Source organism: Branchiostoma belcheri, unplaced genomic scaffold (genome assembly GCF_001625305.1).
Source record: "Branchiostoma belcheri isolate BF01 breed outbred unplaced genomic scaffold, Haploidv18h27 scaffold21, whole genome shotgun sequence".
NCBI classification, from domain to species: domain Eukaryota; kingdom Metazoa; phylum Chordata; class Leptocardii; order Amphioxiformes; family Branchiostomatidae; genus Branchiostoma; species Branchiostoma belcheri.
Genome location: NW_017803602.1, coordinates 434,829 through 445,196, shown reverse-complemented (window position 1 = coordinate 445,196; position 10,368 = coordinate 434,829). Strand labels below are relative to the sequence as shown.

General features: G+C 40.8%; 3 protein-coding genes across 4 annotated transcripts in view; 1 reads left to right on the top strand and 2 right to left on the bottom strand.

Annotated features, from left to right (window-relative positions):
- Window positions 1-697: 697 nt before the first annotated feature.
- On the bottom strand, window positions 698-4,486 carry LOC109469752. Its single transcript, XM_019768339.1, has 3 exons — window positions 4,368-4,486; window positions 2,670-2,883; window positions 698-2,048 (listed from the first exon to the last, which is right to left on the bottom strand). Exons 2-3 carry the CDS (start codon window positions 2,863-2,865, stop codon window positions 1,873-1,875), a joined length of 372 nt encoding a protein of 123 aa, XP_019623898.1. The 5' UTR covers window positions 2,866-2,883; window positions 4,368-4,486; the 3' UTR covers window positions 698-1,872.
- A 774-nt stretch (window positions 4,487-5,260) lies between these two features.
- On the bottom strand, window positions 5,261-6,925 carry LOC109469864 (40S ribosomal protein S20). Its single transcript, XM_019768618.1, has 4 exons — window positions 6,804-6,925; window positions 6,347-6,452; window positions 5,783-5,982; window positions 5,261-5,384 (listed from the first exon to the last, which is right to left on the bottom strand). The coding sequence occupies exons 1-4, from the start codon at window positions 6,804-6,806 to the stop codon at window positions 5,328-5,330; spliced, it is 366 nt and encodes a 121-aa protein (XP_019624177.1). The 5' UTR covers window positions 6,807-6,925; the 3' UTR covers window positions 5,261-5,327.
- Window positions 6,926-7,190: 265 nt separating this feature from the next.
- LOC109469805 (transmembrane 9 superfamily member 4-like) overlaps window positions 7,191-10,368 on the top strand; it is a 12,421-nt gene continuing 9,243 nt past the window's right edge. The window contains exons 1-6 of one of the 2 annotated variants that reach the window (XM_019768487.1): window positions 7,191-7,305; window positions 8,523-8,639; window positions 8,948-9,091; window positions 9,450-9,574; window positions 9,818-9,920; window positions 10,132-10,184. In XM_019768487.1, the coding sequence (XP_019624046.1) occupies window positions 7,294-7,305; window positions 8,523-8,639; window positions 8,948-9,091; window positions 9,450-9,574; window positions 9,818-9,920; window positions 10,132-10,184 (554 nt within the window). In that variant the 5' untranslated portion in view covers window positions 7,191-7,293. Of the gene's footprint in view, window positions 7,306-7,804; window positions 7,944-8,522; window positions 8,640-8,947; window positions 9,092-9,449; window positions 9,575-9,817; window positions 9,921-10,131; window positions 10,185-10,368 lie in introns of those variants that run through there. The other variant, XM_019768488.1, reaches the window with a different exon arrangement.

The following is a 10,368-nucleotide window of genomic DNA, read 5'->3' as shown; positions in this document are numbered from 1 at the left end:
CCTTCACAAAAAAGGACCCTTGACGTCTGGGACAACAAAATCCCTGTGTTGAATGTTTGTAATGCCAAAAATTGTTATGAAACGCGAAAGGGCACGAGAGGACAACAGGGCATTTAAACTGTTTACAAACAAACTCGTGTTACTAGGGACCTGTTGCGAAAATGCCGAATATAAATGAATCTAATCAGCATCCAGATTGTTTACATTACTTTGTAGATAACGATGGGTATGATTGCGGGTACCTACTTACCTACAAACTTGACGAAAAATTTGGACGAATCATCCTATCTGCCTGCCGCCATCTTGTCTAACGCGTCACTCCAATGTGACGCATGATGACGTCATGGCTTTATTTAGCGTTCGGGAAATTTCCACCAGTCAGAAGAGACCTCTTGCGACTCTTGTAAGGAGTACAGCAGTCTGGTCATAAAGTGCAATACATGTACATGTAACGTTACATGTATTTCGATCAGGCCTCAAGAGTCACAAAGTCCACGTGATAAATACCAGGCATTAATCGTTGTCAATAAAGATCGTGATTCTTCCATAAATTACTTGTATTCTTTTCTTTCTGCTGTTCAAGGAGCCATGTACATGTAACGTTACTATGTTGTTCCATTTTATTGAATTACAATGTACGTAACAATAATAAGTAGAATGCAGTACACGAGACTCAATACAACAAAATGTGATGTAATTTTCGATGATATATCCTTTATTGATCATGAGAATGCAACACAGTATAGTCATACACGAAGAAAGCATCTTCGGAATGATTCACATCGTGCACAAAGATCGTGGCTAATTGCTCTACTGTCCTCTTGATATCTTTTGCTTCAGGCCACCGTTCACAATGCATCATCAATTGCAAGCATGCATGGTCACAACTTTTATCTGTTCACAAACAAGCATGTCTAGATCTGACAGTTTGCACACACGTAATATAATAAGCTGATGATCAATACCATTGTGTTTTGTCAAAGATACCAATGACAGTTTGAAGACATTTTTTTTTCAAATTGATCGACCAATCCAGCGCAGTAGCAAATAGCAATCTGAATTAGCTTGAAATTCACATCCTGTGTGCAACCTCGTATGCAAACTTTAGTTTAGCTGCCGAGGCTTTCGTCATTTCTGCAAATTTCGATGGAGTCGATCGACGGAAGAGACTTCCGGCATCCACAGAAAGTGTACCGCTAATAATAGAATAAACGTCAGCCTTTTCTGAGTTTAGCCATCTGTATATATATATATAGTGCTACCCAATGAGCTTAAAAACAATATTGGCATATACAATGTATATAGTGCGCCCTATGCAACTAGCGTCTGTATGACCTCTTAGGTCTCCAAATGACTACTTTATTACGGTGATGTTACGGTTGAAAACACAACACGATGACATTCGTCTGGAACTAACTCTACTTTGTTCTGGTGCAATGTCAGTGTCAGTATCAAACGAAATATGTGCATCGCAGGTATATTATATGTATCCGAGGCCAAAGAATTAACAAATTTACAGAATCAGAACAAAAGTACTTTCCAGTCCCTTACGGCGAGGTCACATTCATCGTAGGTCGTCGCAATTGATTTAAGAAGACTGGACAGGCAGCCTTCTCGGTAGCAAGACAGCTGATTATGAATTTTGTACATGACTATCCCAAGAACGAATGACATCAGAGTGACTAGTCGTAAGCTCTCACGGGCGAGAGACCTTTTTTTCGTTTTATATCTTTTTTTTTTAACTTGTTACATGTAACTACCAACACAGATGAACCTTCATGATAGTAAAGAATGACCTCAGTTTGCGATTGTATGACGACCATACGACGAATGTGACCGGGCCCATATGCAACATCCAGCCAACAGCTAGGGTCAGGCGCTAGGCATCTGGTTGAGCTCGCGGTACTCGGGCCCTTTACTCTGCAGCCTGCGCACCTTGCTCTGTGCCTTCCCGGCCCGCACTGCGCACACGATGGCGACGATTATCCCCAGCACACCGATAGCCGCCCCGACAATACCGACTATCACAGGCGTACTCGCCCAATCAACTGGGTAGCAAGAAAAAACAGAGAGATGTGAATATTATTGGTCTGCTATCTTCTGAAGACATGCAGAATGAAAATTAATCATTATTTAATATGAGTACACCACTGACGGACAGAATGACTGACATTGGATTCTGACAGCCTGGCAGTGTCCTTTACATAGCATAGCTTCCAGACTTTGTCCATGGGCCAAGTGAGCAGGCGTTCCTTACACACATGGCCACTTCCACTACATGGAGCCTGCGACCGATGAGCGACCAGATATTTGACAGATCTCTCAACGAATTTCATAGACAAAGAATGGATTTTTTGTTCATTTTGTGAGCTTTGTTGTCTTTTAAATCATGATTTTGCACCGTGCATTATATTCCAATCACAAAATCAATGACGATGGCCACACATATATCCAATATATTTTTTGTCACTTAACGGTTGTTCTGCGATCGCCTTCCGTATAGTGGAAAGTAGGCATAAGGAAGCTGTGGGGGAAGTTGCTAGCTGACATGTTACCCTATTGTTTATTACCCTATCATTCTTATATAGAAAGTTTACTTTGATACAAACGATTACAATCAAAGCGTTCTGGCCCTGGATTTTGCAGTGCTGATGATGAGTAAGACTTACTCATGTCGCCCTGGCCATTGCCCGCTCCTGTTGGTGATATATCGGTGGTGTGTGTGTACGGGTGGGACACGCGGTCGGTGACGTTCCCGTCCGTAGTCATTGTCAAGTTCCCATCATTGGCGTGCACGCGACTTTCAAGTGCGAGTAGAATAAAGATGGCACAGCAGAGATGGCTGATGATTTGTTTTAGCTCCATGTCCCCTTGAAGTGCGTTCTGTTGGATTGGAAATAATGGCTAACATGTTAACTTTTGATACTGATGTACTATATTACGCCGCTTCCCCCCAAAATGCAATAATGTCCGCCTGACAAGGGAGGGGGTAATTGTCAAGCAGCCGAGAGCCGGGTGCACGAGTAATTTGCAAGTTGAGGAGACTGCGCCCGAGGTATCTACTGGTACCACTCTCTTTCTCCGTCAGGACCATCCAAGGCTTCCTGTACAACGTGGTACGAAGGACGTTGACTGAATTCTTTCGTAGGCAAGGTGAATGACCCATTTAGGTTTATGAGCGACAAGTCCAAGACTGGCTCTGTTAAACTGTAACCAAAGTAAACACTGAACTGTAGATTGAACTCGAGTCTGAACATGAATACAGTTTGAAGAAGCTGTAAATTGGTTGTAGTTCCGATCTTTATATATATATATATATACCGATCGGAAGAGCGTGGAAAACGTGGACACATTACGACGTAGTGTGCAGATAAACACTGCACCTTAAGGGATGAGGGGCCCAACTGTATCAAATAAGACATCTCAAACCTCGCTCCTTATCTGTAATGTTTGGCTCCCTTTTCATGCGTGCATGCTTCTGTCAGACTGCATCGTAAACGTGTCAGCCGATAAAAAGCCGTCCTCAAACACAACCGTTAATAATTGGCAAACAGTATCGTGTGTGCGAATTGTTCCCCCGCCATCCGCAACCACTATGTATAAGAAAACTGTTACTGCCGATAATTGAATTGTGATCGCTAGCTTTTCTTTAGGCTGCAAAAATTTTCAATTCTTTTGGTTTATAAGCATGTATTTGTGTGCTCCTTTCCTGATGTGTTAAAATACTTCCAATCCTATATAAACGATATTAAAAAAATTCATTATTCATACAAAACATGAAATGCAACTACAGTACTCCCTGCATAAAAAGAACTTTATACGTTACCTATCCTTATAGTAAACAAATTATGAGAAGTATAGAGCCTTAATTATCCTACATCACCAGACGCTAGCTGTGTGTTGTAAAATGTAAAAAACCACCCAGGGAACTAACAAAGACTCTTACACCCCCTACACACATATGGATGAAGTAAGGAAAAGTCCGAAGGTGAGCCGTATACTCCAGGACGTGACCCACATGTGGTCAGACCTTACACCATGTTCCTTTCTCTCAACCTCTCGTGTTCCGTGTTATGTTTAAAACTCGTTCAGGGATCGATAAAACGGTAGGGAATTGCCAACGAGATATGCCTATTCGGAGGTTACCTGCTGCCCGAAAGTTCGTAACTGTACAGTTCGTCAGACTAGTTCCGTTACGCTGTTAACTATTAACATCAGCACGCATGATAAAAGAAAGTATAGACATGTTGAAAAACACGTTAAGAAGGACGTTTCGAGCACCTCTTTAAGCAGATCCAGACGTCAAAAATCAAGACTAAACTGGTTTGTCCAGGAGAATAGCAAGAGATGTAGAACTAGGATTTTACCTGTTTTCAGCCTCGATATCCGGTCCAACTCTACAGGTGTACCAGCCAAGTGTAAGGTACCGACTTACGTCAGCTCGCCCAGTGCGCATGCGGGACGTTGTTAATCACCCTTGTAGTTTGAACAGGTCGTTAAATCGTTGACACGCTGTGTCAATATTTACCTCTAAGTACGTGGACGTAGTTTGGCCTGACTTTGAATGCCGGTGGAAAAGCACTTAGATTCAGACGATATCTATTTTTGAAGGACGGCTCGCTACACTTGTACAGGTTTTTGGTCTGTGTGGTAGATATGTGTGGCATTTATCGATTTGTGGTTGTTACCTCAAGATGGAAAGGTGGTCTTGTGGCTGATTGTTGATTCAGAATCAGAAGGTTCTGGGTTCTAATCCCTGGCGAGACCCACTATTGTGTCCTTGGAAAAGGCATTTAACACCTATTTCTCCACTGACTGGGGTAAATTGAGTGGTTTATGGTAGTGTAGACAGGGCAATCTCCTTGACCTTTATTTACAGGATCCTGGAATTTAGGCTACCACTCTTTGCCTATAAAGTCTATAAAAATGCTAATTCAGCTGCAAATTTTAACCCATGTAGGTAACCTCTCTAGCCATTTCTCAACCATTTGTTAACTTATTTAAGATTTACCACATTTGTGGAAGTATTGACATAACAATTGACTATCACTTCTTCAAAATGTCAAACCTGAGACCAGACTGTGAGGTTTGAACCACTCACACACAAGATGACCTTGCCCACAACTAGCTCCCACCCATGGTCTGTAGAGGTGTATGTGACAGGAGCTTTAGATTGTCATATCCTCACTGAAATCAGCATCCTTAACATTCACACCAACACACAATTGATCAGTGAAGTAAGTTGGACAGAAACAGGACGCAGCATACAAGACCAGTTTTATTAGACAAGACTGGCTGTAGATGTTGATGCTGGTTCCCGTGTTGCTCTAAGCATCAGCGATGGTCACCTCCACCTCAACACCAGGCTCGATGCTGATGGATGTCTGGGGCACAGTCAAGGACCTTGTACAGAAGACCATTTTTCAAAAAGCATGCTGATAACAGATGTTATTTCATCATAAAGTAAGGTAATCCTCTGGCATGCAGTACTATATATTTTGAAATCTTTGCTGTGTTTATAGTCTGTTGATTTCACAATAACCTCTCACCACCAACTCATCACACTGTAAACTTGTCCTGCTATCATTGTTTTAAGCTGCAAAGTCAAAGATTAAGAATACTCTTATGTTCACCATTTTGGGAAATTTGTGTGCTGTAAATTGAAATGAATTTACAGTATATTATAGGAAATCTAACAGGATAATAATAATCAGAGACCTGTCTACCACCTCCAAAATATGATTCAGAACTTCTGAATTTCTCTCCACCACAAAAAGGATACGATCTGCTTGACGATCTCGGAGGGGCTGTGCAGATCGATCAGGCGCTTGTGGATGCGCATCTGGTAGCGGTCCCAGGTCTTGGAGCCCTCACCACAGGGGGTCTTACGGGTGGTGATGCGCAGGACCTTGGTGGGCATGCGGACAGGCCCCTTCACCTGGAGGTTCTTCTCCTTTGCACCACGGATCAGATCAGCACACACTGGACAAAAACACAGACTAGAACTTACCATGGGATAACATCCACCCTGACCAGCATGCTCTGTGATATCTTATAATTATATAATCATGTCCTCATCAATTTCAAAGGGAGAAACTGAGTCCAAATATGTAAATATTTCTTGTAAACAACCTTCACATTGGGGATTATTTCCCATAAGAAGATAACAGTGTCTAGGTCAGATACATTCTTTACACATATGACAGAATTGAGGTTTCTCTCCTAACACTCAGTATTGTTTAACTCAAGAATTTTCTTCCTTCTCCATCATAACTTTTCACGTATTTCCTATATTCTAATTTAGGTTAAGCCAGGGTTCTAGCTAGGACTGGGGTAAGCATCTCACCTTTCTCCAGACTCTTAACGTTGCGGCTGGTGAGAGTGATCCTGATGCGGTGGATCTGAGTCTCCTCCATGGGGGCCTTGCCCGAGTCTGCACCCTTCTGGTATGCCTACATGATTTGGAATGAGACCCTGAACCTTTAGATCATGATGATGTCAGATGAAGAGATGTTCAAGAAATATCTTAAACCTCATTCTGTAACTAGTGTAAGTTGACGTACTATAGCCTTAGTCTATACAGACAATTTTTCTATAACTTGTAAGTCAGAAAAACGGGGCACACTGATGATTGTACTACTACATATAGTATCTGCTTGGAGATTTGCGGCACCGTACAAAATTTGCACCACGTGGGTTCATAAGTGATCCAAGATTGTTGAAAATCTGGACGCTTTACACCAAATTTACAACAGTAGAGAAGTGCTTTGATGTCTATGGAAGTCCGATGTACAGTTTCTTACCATCGCTGAGGTTTCCTGGCCGACTTATTCACGAAAGAACAGCGGTGAGCCAGGGAGACTTGGATACAAGATGGTTTCCACTTGCAAGTTGGCGGAAAGAGAGAGTGCAACGAAACGCGAAAAATAATTTCTCAGATATAACACTGATATCAAACCACAAGGTATCTATAACACCCAAATTAATACTATAAAAAGAAACAAAAATATTGATACAAAGTACATGAATGTTCATCATCAGTATTCATGTATAAGGACATTACTTAACAAAAATTTTATTTCATTTACGTTTTTCTGTGATAAATCAGCTGACATGTCAGAACGGAGCAAATTTTTGTAGTATATAGAATGGATAAATACTAATAAATTCGATAATAGCTACCAATGTGACAAAAGATGTATTTTTGACTCTATCTTTGTAATTTTAGCCATTTTTAGTCTATCCGTTTTTCATGACTCTGATGACGTCATCGCATCCACGTTGGAGTCCAACATGGCGGAAGAGGTAGGTTGGGAGTTACGAACGCAGCAACATTTCTTGTTTTGTGGTGTTTATCTGTACACATGTCGCACCCAGGCACAAGCTATAGGTGTGTTGGTACACACAGATATGTCTCTTTTCAGCACAGTGTCAATAGTTTGACACATAGTCCAAAATTCGTCAAATACGAGTAGTAATTAGCCGGCTTCTCGACCTTACGCGTGGCAAATCCCGGCAAGTTAGTTCTGCCTGGGGGGACATTATGATGTTTCGGATTAAAATCACATGTTTTACGTCGTCGGAAAATTGGACTAACTCTTGCTCATCTTGTATTTCTCGTACATTGTCAAGTGGAAGTAACATACTCCAGATGAAGAATAAGTTTGTATCATAGCGTGGTTTAGAAAAAGGCCAAAAAATTGGGACAAATTGGGAGAGGCGTGATTTTGTCTACAAAACTTGTTAGACAAGTTTCGCTAGCAAGCCTTGACAAGCTAGTCTTGCCACGACAACTCAGCTCAGCATAGATGTTATGAAGTGAATGGCATTTTTGTGGCCACGTCCTGTAATGAAGGCCTTCATATAGAACGATCAAGTTTTGACGAAGCGGGACATAATTTTGAATTGTGCATGTGTGAAAGCGGAGTGCTTCTGTGGGCGGGGTGAGGTCATATCCGTTTCACCTTGTGTATGTCCAAATAATTCTTCAGTTGTAACTTTGTCATTGGTGGCAGCCTGGCAGGCGATAGTCTTTCCCAACTCTTAGATTTATCTAACTATTCTGGGTTACTGATCCATAGAGTATAATGAAGACATGGCAGCTCATCTGTCATTAGCAAAAGGCTTTAATGATTAAACTTTGCATTCAGTAATGTATTCAGTATGGTTACCTTGAATAGCATTGACTGACTGAGGGTGCCATGACTAACTGGCCTAAATCATGTAGTAGATGTAGGGGTTACAAAGCCAACTCTTACCAAAGGTCAATCTTACACCCAAATGGACTGACATGTTTATAGTACAGTACCATGGTAGGAATGGATAAAACAAGTTGCATATATAAATTTTTAATGTGGTAAAGTAAGTAAACTGTCTTCAGTGAGCAGTGATAATATCATGTCTTTGTTAGACTGACTACTAAAGTGATATATTTCAGACATGGAATTGACCTTTCATTTCTGATTTGGTAGATAAACCAAGAATTGATTTTTTTGTCATTTTCTGATTAAACTATGTTACAGAGAATGACAGCTATGCTGGTGGTGTTACTGTGCCTATGTGTGCCACCAGCCCTTGGATTCTATGTGCCTGGTGTGGCACCAGTAGAGTTTACTGCTGGGATGCCTGTGGATGTCAAGGTACTTACTACTTCTTCACATTTTGTAGCTAGATTTCATCAAACATTCATTCAATCACCAAAGCCAACGTACATGTATTACAGAGACTACCATGCTGTGTTTACCTTTAAATGTACATATACTTTTGGCTTAATTCAAAACACAGGCCACAATCATGAGACAAGAGAATAATGAAAATAAAATATCACTTGCATGGCAACCATGCCATTAACCAATCAGTTGAATTGTCTAACATTTTCTTATGTAAACTTTATAATAAAAAAAAAACTGTGAGCTTAACGTGGCTTAACTGTTGCATTTGTTGGCAGGCTGTTAAGATGACCAGTACAAAGACCCAGCTCCCATACGAGTACTACTCAGTGCCATTCTGTCAGCCAGACAAGATCAAGTACAAGGCTGAGAACCTGGGAGAGGTTCTGAGAGGAGACAGAATTGTCAACACACCATACCAGGTAAGGCAGAGACCAGGTCGAAGAACTTTTGGTGCTTGAGAATGGGACAGAGTGAAGCTATGCTAAAATGCACGTAAATGTACATTTATTTGCTAAAGATGCCTTGATGAAAAAACAACAACATTGGTTTGCTGTTAAATTCTAATTAATACTCATTGCCTATTTATCCTTTTATCTTTCACCATGGTAAGTTATCAATTTGGTGATAGTAGCTATCCTCATAAATGTGTAGGACATGACAGCTTTTTTTCAGCCTTTTACAGGTCAACTTCACACCTAACCTTACTTTTAACTTGCTGCTACTCCCAGGTTCTTACAGACCTGGTGATTTTCAATGTACATTCTTAACTGTTAACAGGTGAACATGAAGGAAGACAAGACATGTGAGGTGCTGTGTGTTAAGCCAGATAAGACATTAAAGTGGAGCAAGGCAGAGTCAGACCTGGTAGCAGAAAAGATCCGTCAGGACTACAGCATTCACTTGTAAGTACAACATTATCACAGTTTTATTTATTGTTATGAGTACCAAAAATTTGTGATCTCCTTTTTGTGTCTAGGTTTCACCATCTGCAAACATTTAAGATCTACAGTACAAACAAATGTATTTAGCTAGTCATTGCTGTATGTTAAAAAATTACATATTCGAGTGTTATATATCATGATCATACTCGCACAAAACTGTCTTAGAATTTCACTGCTTACAATTGAGTGGTTGTATTTCTCCAGTATTGCAGACAACCTCCCATCTGCTACAAGGTTTGAGATGCTGGACACAGGGCAAGTCATGTATGAGCACGGCTACAGGATCGGATATGTGGTGGACAATGTGGTAAGTCCTGCTCTGACTCTGATGTTTGAAGTTTTATATATTTGATGTCATTTGATTCGTAAGTTTTATGTATAATATCATTCATCTGTTATACATTGCTTTGATTTGAGTCTTGTAACTATTCCATTTTATTTCATATGTAAAGTGGATTGTAGGCAGATATCTGTTTACCAAGTGTCTGAATCTCATGTTGAAATTCTTCTGTTTTCAGCCATACATTAACAACCACTTGAAGCTTGTGTTGCACTACCACACAGAGGATGAGTAAGTAATAAAGGGTTAATGCACCGCCCCGAGGTGTATATGGTGTCATAAATGCATGGTCAGCTGCTATAACCACCGAATAAACCACCGAGTGAGCGAAGCGAACGAGGTGGTTTATGAGGTGGTTATAGCAGCTGACCATGCATTTATGACACCATATACACCGAGGAAAAGGCGGTGCATT